We start from the raw sequence: 16,728 nt of genomic DNA, 5'->3' as shown, positions 1-16,728 counted from the left end.
TGGTTCCACTCGCTTATTTCCCATTCAAAACCAAAATGAAACAGAAACCTAAATGATTGAAAAAGTGAACGATTAGAATAGAATGAAATTTGCCCATTTTATTCGCATCCAAATGAAACAGATACCAAAACGATTGCAAAAATGAACGATTGAAAAGAACGAATCATTGAACTTAACGACATATGAACGATTGAATCTTTTAAAATGAACGATTGACACATCTCTAGATATTACCATCCTTAGCGTTCAATTCAATTTAGTTTAAAGTTTGAAACTCGAAAAAAAATGATGGTATTCCTCAGGGTTCAGTTTTAACTCCCACTCTTTTTCTTCAATTCATAAAATAACTTCTTTCTTCACCTTCTTTTCCATTTAAATGTGTCTCTGTGGATATTTTGTTCAGGTTTTCATAAAACGTTTCAATTCTGCCTATTGGCAATAAAAGTTAACGTGTCTCAGAAATGACTTTTAATCAGCTGCAATATTCGCTATGTTGATCACAGATCAACCCTTACGGAATAATAATCAAAAATTCTCGACGTAGTCAAAATGCTACTTAGTGTTTAGGATATTTTCGACTATTATTCGAAATTTTCGACACCTTTTAATCTATTTAGTTGTAATCTCCAAAACCTTTCATGTTACCAACACCTTAATACAACTCACGTATTTAGTCAGATTTTTCGACATAATTAAAAATGATGGTTCAAAACGATAAGCGATAGAACTTTAACTGAAATTTCTACATCGCTTTGACAGCAACACGATTTTTCAAGTTTCATAAAAATAAATCTAGTCAATATTCCTTCAATGTGAAGATAAGTTAATCTGTGTCTTCAAAAAGCGGGCAAATGCTCGCAAGTAAACTCTTAAGATCTAAGATCATGAGTCTATCTAATATCGACATTTTTTCTAGACAGTCAAGCTGTTATGAAATCTTTGTACTCTATATCGTTAAACTTTTTGACAGCCCAGAACTGTCGATCATTTCTAATGGAGATGACAAAGAGTCATTCCAGGAAATTGTTAAACAGACGAACTTGGCAAAAATGGTACCCATTCTACCACGGAGTTTAGCTAACGCATCAGGTGGAATATCATCACCACCTACCAGGCCACACATGATATCTGGCCCATTATAGCTTTGAAGCGCGCAATATGTTTGATATCTCTTGGCAGATTGCGTGTAAGCTCAATAATGGGTGTCAAAACCGGGTTTTTTCTAATAGAAAATAGAAACGCACGCCACGTGGCTGGGCGTCTCCTCAAATGACTTTTGCAAAAGCTTAATGGATGAGGAAGAAACAGTTCTTCACCTTCCTCGTACATGCAAAACACTAATTAATTATATAATCCAGGCCGCCTTCTACCTCGAGGATTTCAATGAAAGCACTGCTTTGCTATTTTGTCATCCGGCTTCCTCAATGTATGGCCAACCCAGCGCTACTTTCTCTGCGCGAAGTCAACACCTACTTTTGTCTGTCCAGTCCTGAGCCACAGTTCATCCTAAGATATGGTTTGTGTGGCCACCGGTATTTAGGATGTAACGTAGACAGCGGTTGACAAAAGTTTTGCAACCTTCTGGAGATGCCAGCAGAGCACTTCCACGTTTCGCAGGCATATAGCAGCACGAATTTTACGTTGGACTCAAATAACTTTATTTTGGTACAGAGCGCTTTTTTTGCTGGAGATTAGCACTTTAGAAAGCATTCCAAATGCACTACGGGCTTTAATTATTCTATTGGTGACATCCAGGTCCGTTCCTCCTTCGAGTGGTAAATAGTTTCCCAGATAGTTGAACTGCGTGACCTCTTCTACTGCCACTTGTCTCACAATAACCAGTTGTTGTTGGTTTCGGCTGGTGTGCATTTACTTAGTCTTACTGGCATTAATCCTTGAGCCAGCCAGCTCCGAATTTTGTTGAAAGCAAGGAAGAACAGAATCGGTGACAATACATCACCCTGTCTTAATCCCTGTAGCACTTCAAATGTATCGGAAAGCTGACCATTGTGCCAAACGTAACACCTTGCGTTGTTGTAAGACTCTTTTACTATAGCAAACATTTTATCAGGAATGCCTCTACCAACAAGTGATCTCCAGATAACATCACGACTAACGCGATCGAAGGCCTTTTCAAAATCGACGAACATGAGGAAAGGCGGAGATTGGTACTCCGACGATTGTTCAGGAATAATTCGCAAGGTGTTAATGTGGTCGACACATGATCGACCACTGCGAAATCCCGCTTGATGCCTCTTGAGCGTAGATTCGATCTTAGATTTTATCCCCTCGAGAATGATGGTGCCATTAACTTTGGAAATACGGACAGAATGGTGATTCCACGCCAGTTATTGCAGTTCTTACGATCACCTTTTTTTGGTACCTTGACGATTACCCCGTTCTTCCATTCCTTGAGAAAGGTTTTGTTTTCCAAAACAGACTTAACAAGTGGCAACAAGATACCGGCAGCCAAGTCGGTGTCCACTTTGAGGAATTCGGCAGGTATGCCATCCAGCCCAGCTGCTTTGTTGTTCGCGGTATATCGCGGTTCTTATTTCTGGTAGATCTACGTATGTCCGGCAGTTGGTGATTTGCATTCGCGTTTGCATTTGCAATCTGGTCATCGTTCAGCAATGTACAGAAGTGCTCCTTCCATTTCCGCAATTGATCTTACTTTGACACTAAAACACTACCGTTCGTGTCACGAACAAGATGGTTGACAATATTTTGTTGGCCTTCATGATCTTTAGTGATTTTGTATAGCATAATCGCGTTTTCTCTTCTTGCAGCTTCCTCAGCGCTTTCTGCCAATTTGTCTAATCTGGTCCTCCTATCTCGTCTCACATACCTCTGCACTACCTTTTGAGCTGTTCTATACTCACTTCGCATCGAATCGGAGTCTACTGGGCTTAATTTGTGTCAAATATCAGCTTCGAGGTAGATTGCATACAGATCATGATTGTAGGTTCTCTGGATTCGTTCTTCCTCTTACTCTTATAAGGTTTCAACAGATCTTCGCAAGACCTTCTTCTCGAACGCGCCTAAGAGGTCTAAGTGCCTTTTTCCAAGCACCCAGGTCTCGGATCCATATGTGAGTACTGATAGAACCATCGTCCTGTACAATAACAGCTTAGAAGTTACGGCAAGTGTTTCAGGGTTTAAAAAGCTTTAGCAGACTTAAGTAGGTTCTGTATGGTTTGAGCATATTTCTTCTTTTATGTTGTTATCGTCTGCAACTATTGATTCAAGGTATTTAAAGAATTGATAGTTTGACCAATTGTTCTTCTAATGTATACTAATGTTAATTTCAATTGTTTATTATTTAATTTGTTTTTAAAACGAATTTTGCATGTGAATATTTACATAATTAAAACTTCGTTGTAATGAACCTGTGTTTATGCATCAATGTGTCTTTATTTATCGAAATAGTAAATGTTTTTAAATTATAAATTATATAAAAAATAAAATAAGTACTTACCTACCTACTGCTTGCTGCCTGATGTAATTAATATAAAATTACAATGTTTTAATTTTTGTTATTTTGTGAAAAAATTGTCACTTGTGTTTTATGTTTCTGACTTAAATGTGTACCCTCATCGCATGTTTGTAAGTTTTTTAAAAAAACAAAAAAAAAATACTTAAATAAACCCAAAAAAATTCGGCAATTAAATTTTTTATAAATATATTCACACACACACGCTTTGTTACAAATTTTTGTGTGTGTTTGTGTGCGTATATACCTATATACTTTTGGTAGAGCCCCTGTAGTAATGAGGGATTGATGGAATTCACCCAAAAAAATCAGATGTCCTCCCAACATCAGCAGCACAACCATAATAATAGCAACACCAATACCAATACCAATATCAATATGAACACCAACACCAACAATACCGCCCTCACTAGTGTTGGTGATCAAAATATTAACACACAAATTAAATCCTCCAGCTTAGAGATAATACTAACTCCAATTATCCAAAGTAGCCGACGGTAAGTTGGAATTTCCTATATTTTTATTTGTATTTATTTTTATTTTTGTTTTTTTGATTTTCTATAAAACTTTACATGCTTATTATAATTTTTGTAAATAGCTTAATACACCAGCTTTTATACTAAGAACATAATTTCAATATAATTTCATAAAACATTTTTAGTCATTAAATATAAAATAGATGCCACTACTATGCCTTATTAGAATCACATTTAAGTAACCCTTAATGTAATGTCTTCGAAAATCGTTAAGCTTCATAGGAATTTATCTTTTAAATTTTGTATCGTGAAATATTATAAAATATTAATCTAATATTAACAATTTTACGAAAAATCATTCGTTGTAATAAATCTCTTTAAGATGAAACAGGTTGACTCACAGTATGGTTCTAACCTTTAATAAATAGTCTTGATGTGTTTTTTAAATTAAAAAAAAAATCGGTAGAATCGGTATTGTATAGTCTAGTAGAAAATTTAATTTCTAATCATATTTAGTACAGTACAAATAAAACTATTAAATCGGGATATCCGACAAATTTGAATAGATTCAATTTTCGGAATAAACAAACTGAAGAATTCAAAATTCTGTATTTTCGATTCAGGGGCGTGGTATGCGCCCACTGTTTAGTTCTGAAAATAAAAATATTCTTTCAATAGTTGTTGAATGAGCGAATTCGGTTGAGTGGCAACATTTTAAACTTGGTTCTTTTCATTCATAGGGGTTGCCAAATTTAAGTTAAGTTGTTAAACATGCTACACTTGTTGCAACACTCTGAATATACTCATAGTATTTTATAAACTATGCTTCGACTTGCCGGGAACTTCAATGTTGATTTGTTTCGGTATTGCTCTAAGCTCAATAAGTACAATTGATATGGAAGTTGAGAATTAGTTTATCGTTGTTTTAACTGTCAGTTTAAAAGTTGAAACTAAAAAGTTGACAAATTTGCAGTTATGCATATTTTTCTAGGTTATCCCAAATAAAGCCATACGTTTGCTTCTTTTCTTCTGCTATATCTGGGCTAATAAGAATAAGTATGGTATCAGTATCAGTCAGTTTTGTTAGCAATTTCTATAATTTCGAGTCTCATAAAACCAAGAGCTTTTAATGCCTCAATTAAAAATTAATTGAACTGTTCTTAAATCCATTTAAATAACTAGTACGATTTTTCGCGCGTTTTAAAACAAGACTTTTTTTTTCAGCGGTCTTCAAAATAAGATGGAATGAATACAGACGTGCGTTAAATGCTAGGTAATCATTTTGCTTTCTTAAAGTAATCTAAGTAACAACCATCCCAATATAGCACAATATTGGGTATAAACCTGCAGTTCGCCATCCCCTCTCCTCCCCCTCCTAAAAATGTATTGCTTTACTTTAACTAAAGGGTATGTTTCAGTAATTGTAAAGGACTTATAAAAGAAGCTCCCTGCCTTAATTTCGATATTTCAGAATTATTGCGAAACAATGTCACTTTTCCTGAACTTTTGTTTAAGGGTCTTTCATTAAATGTATCACAATTACCAAAAAAACAAATGATTTAACCAGTAATAATCAATTTTTTTTATAGGTCCCAATAAATGGTTTAGTTATAACCTTTATGAATGAAGAACAGCTGAACCGATTTCTTGACTATGTATTATTTGTTTCATTCCTCGTCTCATAAAATCTTCTAGCTTTTAAGGCAAATTTTCGGAAAAGAAATGTGTAATCATGTTTACTATCAATATTTATTATATTTACAATTCTGTTATCTTCTGGAATTTGTAGGCCAAGTCATCGCTTATAGCAAAAATGTTACACAAGGCGTATACTCAATATTATTAAAATAATAACAATACCGTTTTCTTAATTTAAAATAAGAGGATAGAAAAATGTCGTTTCGTAGAGATTGTTACTTTGTTGGTAAAAGTATCACTCTTAAGTGAGGACTGAACCAAGAACATAATATCCAACCCTTAGCACAAATTCATCAACTTTTGACCAATGGACGATCCAGAGGAGAAGGTCATAGGTGCCTTAAAGCTGATACATTAAATTTGTATAAGAAAATATATCATCCTAAGATTTGTTAGTAATCAAACGATACTAACCAAAAAGCAGTTTGATGACCGAAACAACTAAAATCTTTATTTTCACACAAAATAGAATTTGGAAAAAACTTTAGTATCGCTTTAACTTATTTTCGTAAGAACCTGCCTGAGAAAAAGAGAAATTATTCAGGTTCTTAGGAAGAAACCTTAAATAAGAGATTGCCCGTGTGATATTAAGTTGCGTTTAAATTTATGAAACTCGTCTTGAATTGCATCTTATTTTTGGACGGACATAGAAAGTGTAACATTTTAAAGAGAATTTGCTATGGATGTTCTAAAACTGAGATTTAAGCACGAGCTTCAAGAATATAAATATCCACAAAATGGCAAAAGTGACACTTTCGTTAAACTAATGGCTAATTGAAAAACATTATAAAGATTTCATGTCTATTAAACTAATATAAAAAATTGTATTTCTTGAGAACAGGGGCCCTGCTACGTAACTCGATTCTACAGTGAAATTGCTCGCGTTCCAAAAATTCGTACTATGTATCTATTTAACTATTTTCGAATCAACTAGAATCAAATAGTTCTAGTATTATTATTTGTTTATTATTTGCAACTGGTTTTGTACAATATTAAATCCAAGACTTTTATGTATTGATTAAATTCAAAAGTTTAGAATTTCAATATTCGTTGGAGATTTAACATAACAATTGAAAGAATGTCAATTTTACAATGATTTGAAACACAAAAATGTAGCAAGTTTGAAATGATTTGAAGCATAAATAAATAAATATCAATTTTCAACTGACTTGAAACCCATAATAAATAAATAAATAATAATGACCCTTTTAACTGTTAAAGCTGGTTAAACGAACAAAATTTAAGTCAGAAAAGAGTTTCGAAAAGCTAGGGCATGTTTGCAATAATTATATAAGGTATTTCATCCTAGAACTCCGTTTAAAATTTCGTTCAATTGACTTGAAGAAAGAAAACTTTGTTGGAAATATAAACGCCGGATTTCCTGCAGTATTGGGAAAATTGCGATGAAATGGTAGAAATCTTCATTTTCTCTTCTATTGCACGAACTACAAATTTGTATCAGGTCAGCTCGATGAGGCCTTGAGTTTAAGTTAAAGAGCTTAACACGTGCTTTAAATATATGGTTTATAGCTTCGACCGAAAATTTGTTGCTGAAATAGTTTGTTTCTGATGTCAATTGATGCTCGAGATTCCTGTATGTATTCCTTGATGTTGTTGCAGCCGCTCTGCCTAGGTACTGACTATAAGTTTTTTCATTTATTATAGCCGTGAGCTCTGCAAACAATCCTCGCCATTCATCAACAGTTGACTCCGTTATAAATAGATTAAATCCATGTGATAGGGCCATCTCATTCCAATCCTTAAATGGGGAGGCATTGGTTTGTAATAATCTTATGAAAATAGATAGACTTCTTTTCATAACTCTAATACTATACCAGATTCGATATAGGTGGCGTAGTTTGGGTTTGAATGCGGCAATCTAAATAAACGCTTGAAAAAACATCTTTGCATTTTTTCAAATGACTCGAAACGCCTCCTTCTTTGATGTGCTTCAAAAAACATAACTTTTGTTTTATTTATATTGATAAGTAAGCCCCACTTCTCGCATAAGGAATTCAGTTTGTTGATTTGCAACTGGAGGGTGAAGGGGTGTTCAGCGAGTAAGACTAAGTCGTCATGATAGAGGAGGACTTTTACTTGGATGTCAGCAAAACGTATTCCTCCGGGTAGTATATAACAAATGCCATCAATATATACAGCAAATAAAATTGGACTTAAAATACAGCTTTGGGGAACACCTGCCGTTGTATCAAACCAGTTAGAAAGATCGGACCCATCCCATACCGATGCAGAAAATGAGACAAGAAAATTAAAGTACATCAACAAAAATTTTCGGGAAATTCCCAGCTGTGAAAGCTTGTATACCAAAGCCTGTCTGTTGACCTTGTCAAAAGCTGCTTTGAAGTCTACGAAACAGCTGTATAATTTCTTCTTTTTTTCAATCGACTTCCTCATTCAATTCAAAATTCTCTGACTCTTTCAATTGAAGTCAAAACTTAGGCAAGTATTTTTGACATGGTATGTTGTGCAATTCCAGCATTCTTGTCACCAACGATATGGTTTTGGTAACCTGCTGTTGCCAAAAATTTCAATGCTGACGACTTAATGAAAATTGGAACAGCATTTTGTCTTCGGCGAGTAATCATGTCGGATGATATGCTGTTAAGTAAGAACATAAATCCGTCCTTAGAAAGACGATAGTTCTTAACAAAATTAAAACAAAAGGTACAAACCTTTTCTCACTCAGCTCCATTATGTTGGAATTAACCATTATTCTTCTACGTTCCAAATCAAATTCCAACGGTGTCGAAATAAAAGATTTTAAGAAAGATTTTTGTGCTTGCGTGTGTACGTCCGTACGTCCGTATGTCCGCTTTTATACAAAATAAAAACCTAAAAAATAAACAATACTTAAAGTAGGTAAAAATTTATTTTCGACTCAAATAGCTTTTCAAAGATTAAAAATATTGTCTTCACACATTTTTATTTCACAGAAAATATTGTTTTAAATATTGATTAGTTTTGTTTTATAAAATCCAACAGTGTGTTCTTTCATAAAAAAACCTACAAAAAATAGTACGCAAATTTGATTTTCGATTCTTGATATCTATCAAATTAATTTCATTTACCCAATTTGTAAAAATTTAAGAAATGCTACTCAAATTGGCAAAAATTTGTTTTCGACTAAAAATCTATTTAACAAAACTAGATTTTCAAACTAAACCATTTCTTCATATGAAAAATATTGTTGGTAATTTTTAAATTTTAGAGAATAATTCAACTGAAAACTTTTTTACCACAACACGAAAACCTACAAACTTTTAAGCAAGACAAATCGAGTGACGGGATTGGAAGTTATCAATTAGGATCAGAGATGTAAGTTTCCGTTGTAACAAAGCCAACCCGGCTGAGGAAAATCGGAATAAGTTCAAACGAACTAGAAAGACATGTAATGGTCATATTCTTCGAACCAAATTTGTGAAATTAAGAAAAAAAATACTACAATGTCCCAAAGGTAGTAAAAATTTCTAGTCATTTGTAAAAAACGTACGAAACACCACGTCATCCTCGGTTCCAACGCTCGTCCACAATAACACTCCCTATGTAAGCTCGATTAATAAAGCTAATTTTCTTGCAGCACAGTTTGCTAACAGCAATTCAACGCTACCGGAAACTGTCATGAGTCCTCCTGTTCTTAAGAGCGTAAATGATTCTATGTGACGAATCTTCTTTCGCACTCTTGCAGTTGCAAGAGTACTGAAAGACCTTGACATACACAAATCCGCTGGCCCGGATAGTATCTCCCCAATTGTTCTGAAGAGGTGTTCATCATCGCTAGCGAAACCACTGCGTTAACTTTTTCATCTTCCTTACTATAAAGGTCTCTTTCCGAGCGGATGGAAGAAAACATTTGTCCAGCCTGTCCCTTAAAAAGGCGAATCCTCCTCTCCCTCTAACTATTCGTAGCAATAGGTCCACCGGTGATCTCATGGTTTATCTTACCGAACAGTGGAACAAATCTTTAAATCGTTTTGGAGAAAGTAAAATTATTGCTCTTGATATTTCGAAAGCATTTGATAGAGTTTGGCACCAAGCTCTCATATCGAAAATGCGTGCTTTTGGTATTGATGAATTTCTTTTCGTTGGATTAGAAATTACCTTTCTAACCATTCAATACAAGTTGTATTAGATGGTTTCAAGTCTAAAATTAAATAAATGCTGGTGTCCCCCAGGGTTCCGTTTTGTCTCCGACTCTCTTTCTTATATTCATAAATGATCTTATGTCTGCCACTTCTAATCCCTTGAACTGTTTCGCCGATGACGGTACCCTCAGCTCCTCATACTCGTTTCTGGATTCGGATGTGGAACTTAAACGTAAGCGTATGATAAGCTCATTAAGTTCTAATATTGACAGCATTGTACAATGGGGAATCAAAAAATTTAATGCTGTCTCCTGTCGTTAAAGCGTAACACACTCCCGATGCCCCTATCTATGAGTGGCACTTGGGATCACCTCTTATTTAATGATCACATATTCGATATCGCCAAAAATGTTGCCAGGTGCTTAGGATTTCTCTGATGATGCAAGAATTTTTCATTCCTTCTGATCTGGCTGTAATTTACAAAGCCTTCATCCGTCCAAAGCTTGAATATAATTCGCATATTTGGGCAGGTGCCCCTAAAACAAGTTTAAATCTCTTGGATATAATACAAAAAAAGGCATTTAAAATGATAGGCGATAGAACTATAATCGAAACATTTACATCGCTAGAACACCGCTGCAATGTTTCAAGTCTTTCGTTCTTTTATCGATATTTTACAAACAATGTGCCGCCGAACTAGCCAGTTGCATTCCACTCCTTAAACGATTCAGCCGTAATACTTGCACTTCCAAGAATGCTCATCAGTTTACCCTTGAGCTCAATTTCAGGCGTACTGTCAAGTATAGAGATTCTTTCTTAAATCCCACATCGAGAATGTGGAATGCTTTATCCAACTCTTTTTTTCCCCCTCCATTTTGATGTTCAGAACTTTAAGACCAATGTGCACCGGTATCTCCTTTTAAATCCTTCCCTATTTTCCTAATGCTCGCACTGTGTTCAAATATAAACATTTAGAGGGTACTAATAACCCCTTGAGTGCCTGCAAATTATAAAAAAAAAACAGTCTGGATCGCATCCCAGTCTCTTTTTTAAACTTGTCCCGCCCCCTTTACAGATCATTAAATAACATTTTTAAGCGGTGCTCAAAAACTCAACTTTATATTAAGCATGTGACACACCCCTACTGATTAAAAGTCTTAAAGTCTGGATCCGCCTTTGCTCTTGGGCCAGATGATTTACTATAAAAGAATAATATTTGTTTTAAATAAAGATTTTAAACTAAGTTTCAAAAGACATACCAGACTACCTTTCAATAACTTCGCCTTGAAACCAAAAGATTAAACAAACAAATTTCTGCAACAATCTTTTTTCATTTCGAAGTTTCGTGCTTACCTCACTTCTCCTGATGGAGATATTTGACTAAAGTTAAACTAGTATTAATTTGCTATATCAATATGACTTTTGAGTTTCTGATATTTCAAATTAAAATTTTCTAAATTTTCAATGTTAGTATTTTAAATTTTGAAACAGATAGTTTTTTTCTTTACATATCGAAAACACGAAAATTACATTGAAGATTTCATCATACCTTGGCATGTTTTTTTAACCACGAGTATTTCCCTCGAAATGTTAAAATGTAAGGACCTTAAATTGTCTAAGGTGATTAGCCACTACTATAAATAATAAGCGAAATAATGAATCGCAAAAAGCAAACCGCAAAATAACAAATGTTAAACTGAAAGTTTTGCGAAAATAATTTTCCTGAAATATGAAAAAACTTCGAGAGAAAAATTGTGAAATTGTCATTTTATAGATTAAAAATAAACTTAAAAAAAGTGTAAACATTCGTTCGTCCAAACGGGCAGAGCCCCAGAAAACCTCGAACTTCTCGACTTTTAATTTATTAGTGTGGAAAAAATTCGTTGTTGCTTACTTTTTTCTTAAAGGTAAATTCATCCATATCTAATGAAAAATAAAGGCTAAACCTACCTACACGAGTTTGTAAGTACCTACCCACAATTCAATATGAAGCTCCAAAATCTTTTAATTTCAACAAAAAAAAGAGTCCTTTAGAGTTGAATACCTTTGCACATAAATCCCTAAATAAATTTCACTCCACCTCACCTAAATCTAAAACCTTTGTGAAAATTGAAAATAATTACATTAGAATATGCGTAATTGAAATAATAATCACATAAATATCTCAATTTAAATTTCCTCTCGAGAAAAAGAAAAGTCTTCAACAAACCTTAAAACCTACCCACCCATAGTAATATAAATCTAAATAAATAAAAGGAAGACAATAAAATCAAACTTTTTATATATATGTATGTGTGTGTGTATAATCAACGCCAACGCATATATTTTATTTTGAAATTGGGATTCCATTCTATTCTATTTTCTATTGTTTTTCGATCCTTGGTTTATTTTTCTTATATCCAGTTAGAAGCAATTTTACCTTACATCAGTGACATTACCATAAGCATAAATCTCCATCTGATTTCTTTGTATTTCTTCTTATTTTTTCATTCGTTTTTCTTTCTATCAATTTGAACATCCTGTGGTATCCTTTATACACAAAAACACCCTGAGATCTACACAATAATCAAGTTCAAGAAATACAAAAGGAAAAAAAAAAGAGATGGATTTTTCTAAATTGCTCAACATTTTCCTTTCGAAAATTACAAAAACCACAAAATAAAACAAAAACTCCCTTGAATCAATATACTCGTAGACAGAAGGATACACAGGACTCGTTGTATAACAAAACCAATTGAATGAGATACAAATAAATTTTAAGTGTTTAGCAGAGAATTATTTCCTACGGATGGATGTGTTTTAACCGGTGGTAAATCCTTCCATAGTCAAACCTACATTTCCATTTTGCTCTCTCACGCGTGATACACCAAAGATCCTACTACCCAAACCCTACTACCAGACCAGACTCCAGGACCCCAGGACCACCACAAGAACAAGAGAGGCGTAATAGTCATCACAAAGGTATCTACTCATATATATGTATGTATAGACTGTGTTTTTATACGAATGAGGAAAAGATTCACGAATGAAATTATTTCAATTGAACGAAAAAGGACGACCGACGAACGCCGCCGAGCTCAGAAGACGACGACGACGACTGAACAAAAACGAAGAATTGTAGAAAGGAATAAATTGTCGGCCCATTCTCTCACCATCTCTTAGCTTAAACCATTTTTCTCCATAGGTACATATTACATATTTCTTTTTGTTTGTTATGTTACTTGCTGTTCAGTGTTCGTCCTTCGAGGACGATATTTCCCAATAATATGGTAATGTTAACCTCGCGCAGAGAGTGATGGCGGTGCGGCTGTTTTATTTTTTTTAACGCGACAAGCAAACTCGTCCATTTGTTACGATAATCACATTCGGAGCCTTGCGACAAAGAATCCTGCTTGCTTCCTTCTTTCAGACTTCACCCTCCACACTCTCTCCACACCTGAATTAAGGAACGAAAATTCCACTCGCAACATTAAAAATAAAAAAACACAAAACAAGGACATTGTGTTTTCAGCCTCATTTAATGATTTCAACATGAAATTATGATGCTCCTCGCTCAGAACCCAAAACAAAAACAAAAAAAAGGACGTGGGATATATTTTGTGTGTTCAACACATCCTTCAGTGGTGTATAGCTGTGGCTGGTGCAGGCAGGATCTGGGTTCTATGTTCTGGGGTCCAGGTCGCACAAGGCGTCAGGACAAGCTGGGTTAAAGAGGACACGAATATGGGGACGAGAAGAGAAATTTAATGCTCCTGATGATGATGGTGCGAGAATGAACCCACCCTCTGGCATTTTTGCAGACAAACATAATGACTCCAAATTCAATTTGTACCTTGTTCATAATTTCTCACCAGGTATGGACGAGTATATACATACATATATATATGGCACAATTCACATCAACCCTGCTGAATCTATACCTACCTACCCAAAGTAAAATAGGTACAACAGCAGGTTCAAGGAAAAAGCCTCAATATATGTAAGCATCCTGGGTACAGCGTCCACCCCTCGAATCAGGACCCGAACTCAAACCCAAAGGGGATTCACGTGCGAATTTAAAAATTTATTTTAATTGCAGCAATTGGGCGGGCATTAACACGCTTTTTTGCTTCAGTCTATTTAATTTTTCATCCTCCTTGGGGGGCCTTGGATGTGCGGCACTAATAAAATCCTTCCCATTTAAGATAATTAGAAAAAGGATTGCTTTGGATTCGTTGCGTTCGTCGTTCGTTTTCGTTGGCGTTGTCAAAAGTTCGTCGCCAACAACGTCGAACCGATTACAAGCTGGCGAATTGTGTGGTATGTGCGTTGGTGGAAAAAAATTATTTTAGATTTCTGGTGTAATTTTGCATAAACAGTAGAGTTACTCTAAACCGAAGCATGAAGTAAAAGCTGGTCGTAAATTAAGGTTTCCAAAGAATGCAGTTACGTTAAAACCCTCTTAAAAGATATGACTAATGTATGGGTCCTTTTTCAAGAAAGTTGGTTTCGCACTTAAACATGCCTCACTTAATGAAAAACAAACGTCACTTACGCAGGGTCCGGATAGGTGAAAAAAATGTATCTTAAATGGGTTTTAAAATTTCACAGTAGTTTAAGTTTAGAAGCCAGAAAAAAATATATTCAATGTTTGGAGATCAGAAATTTTAATACAATTTTCGTGAAATTAAAAAATAAATAAAAATTTCTTTTTCTTTTCGACTTACTTTTTTATTTAATATGTTTTTTTTTATTCAAAGCATATTAACTGAAATAAGTTATGCTTTAAAATATATAATTCGCGGGTTTTTGAAATAAAATGACAAAAGTATTGGCTCATTGAGTATACATTTAAAACGATAAATTATATTATCCTAAAGATCATTAAATATTTTTAAGGAAAAGTAATGAATATTTTCTTTTTGAAAAAGACCGCTATTAGAATATCATTATTTCAAAAAATAATAAAAGATATTACTTTTGAACGAAGAATGCGATCAAAAAGTGAACCAAGTTGTTAGCTCTTTTATCTTCTTATAAGAATTTCGTCTAAATCGGACAGTAAATGTTTTTTGATTTGTAGCCCAAAACGACAAAAATGTAAAATGTTCCCAAAAGTAAGTGTTTTGTCTAGATGTACTCCTAAGTTCTTGGCACAATTTAGTATTTCTATTGAAAAAGACCGCTTGTGTCTTCCCAGCATTTATTTTAATTTTCCAAAACTTAAATATACAACATTTATGGCAGATTGCAACTTGGTTCCAATGTTTAATCCAACTGAACTTGATGAATATAAACATGTATCATCTGCAAAAATAGTTGATTTGCAACTTGTTAAATTTGGAAAATCATATAAAAATAATGTATACAAGACAGGACTAATAATTGATCCTTGTGGTACTCCTGCAAGAACTTCAAATACTTCAGTGGAGCAATTATTACCTGAAACTTAAAAAAACCCATCAGATATTGACGAATGTATTATTTTCACAATACAAATTTAAAGATCTAGAATTAAAAGACTATGTATTCAACCTTGATGCACACAGCTTGTCAAAGGCCTGTTCGACATCTAATCAAACCATATCAGTGCTTTTTGTTATTGCAAAATTTCTTTTTATATAGTTAGTTATCCGATTTACTTGGTGAACAGTGCTAAACCAAAATTTTTCCGCTGGTAGAATTTTAAGCAAATTTGAACTCGGAGAACTAAACAAGCGTATGGGTCTGTAACTGCATGTTGTTAAGGAATGTTTCCAGGTTTTGGAATGATTATGATTTTTGCTGTTTTCAATTTCTGTAAAAAATAAAACCTTTTACAACAAGCTGTAAAAGGGTTTATTTGTACAGCTTGTACAAATTGAACACCTTTTCTGGGTAGGTTTAAAACAAAATTGTATTTTTCAGAACATCGAACGCTGGGCTGTCAGAGCTTTTAAGACTACCAGTAATAGTTTTAACATCTTGTTCTGAAATTATTTTATCATTGCTCTACAGCAATTTCAATTGAACTTATGTCAAAATACTGTTGCATACTTGATGATAAATAGAAAATACATGTGCTAAGACTCTTGCTTGTTCAAGGTTTGTCAAAAGTTTGTAAATTTCCAGTTTTTTAACGTTGAAATCTGACTATTATTTTCCTTTATAATCTTAACAATTTAAAAAAAAAAGGCTTACTATAAGTTATAGTTCTATTCTATTCTGTTTTTTAATAAGTTGGACAATGTTAGCGCGAAGTTAGTTCATGCTTTCGTTGAAAAACATTGTTTAGGAACAGATTGTGTTATACTTTCAAACACAGAATTTTTAAAATTTCCAATGGTTTCATTGATTTAGTATTTTCAATAATACGTTTGCTTGTTGTATACATTAATAAATTTCATATAAAGATTCCGACAAGACAGTTTTTGGTCGAAATTTTAAGTAAGAAGTGATAAACACTTAAAAAATGGCCCAATTTTGAATTTAAACTAACGATCTTTTATCTACTACCTTCATAGAGTCTTATATTTCATGTTTGGCGAAATTGTATTTCATTTAAATCTACAAATTTACAAACATTTCGAAATTGAATTTAACTTTGATACAAAATAAACCGTAATGATCAAGTCAGAAGGTTTAACTTGTACTTGCTACCTAACCTCACGCCTTAATCCCAGATGCCCCTAACATTATTTTATGTCATATATTGACAAAAAACACATCTTCAAAGAATTCAAAATGTCGTAATAGATTGATGCATTTCATGGAATCCATAAGACTATTTCTACTTGTAGTTTTCAAACTCTGGTTTAACTCAGTGCATAGGACTAGAGTTTACGCTCTTAAAGAGCTTAATTCAAGTTAACTTACCAAATTTTAAAAAATTAACCCGAGCTTAAGCCAAGCTTAACTTTGAATACTGGATAATTTTAAATTAATAAAATCTCTCTGTAGTACCCGTAACGTGCGTTGGACTGTCATGCAAGGGTCTTGG

The 16,728-nt window shown here is 33.9% G+C and overlaps 1 protein-coding gene across 5 annotated transcripts in view; it reads left to right on the top strand.

Annotated features, from left to right (window-relative positions):
* LOC129953938 (band 4.1-like protein 4) overlaps window positions 1-16,728 on the top strand; it is a 399,888-nt gene that overhangs the window by 368,042 nt on the left and 15,118 nt on the right. For 3 of the 5 annotated variants that reach the window (XM_056067492.1, XM_056067491.1, XM_056067490.1), the window contains one exon: window positions 3,758-3,990. The exons of the other annotated variants lie outside the window; for them this stretch is intronic. In XM_056067492.1, the coding sequence (XP_055923467.1) occupies window positions 3,758-3,990 (233 nt within the window). The remainder of the gene's footprint in view (window positions 1-3,757; window positions 3,991-16,728) is intronic. 5 annotated transcript variants of the gene reach the window in all.

This window comes from Eupeodes corollae, chromosome 1 (assembly GCF_945859685.1).
Source record: "Eupeodes corollae chromosome 1, idEupCoro1.1, whole genome shotgun sequence".
NCBI lineage: Eukaryota > Metazoa > Arthropoda > Insecta > Diptera > Syrphidae > Eupeodes > Eupeodes corollae.
The sequence above is the reverse complement of the archived record's forward strand: the minus strand, read 5'-3'. Positions and strand labels throughout refer to the sequence as shown.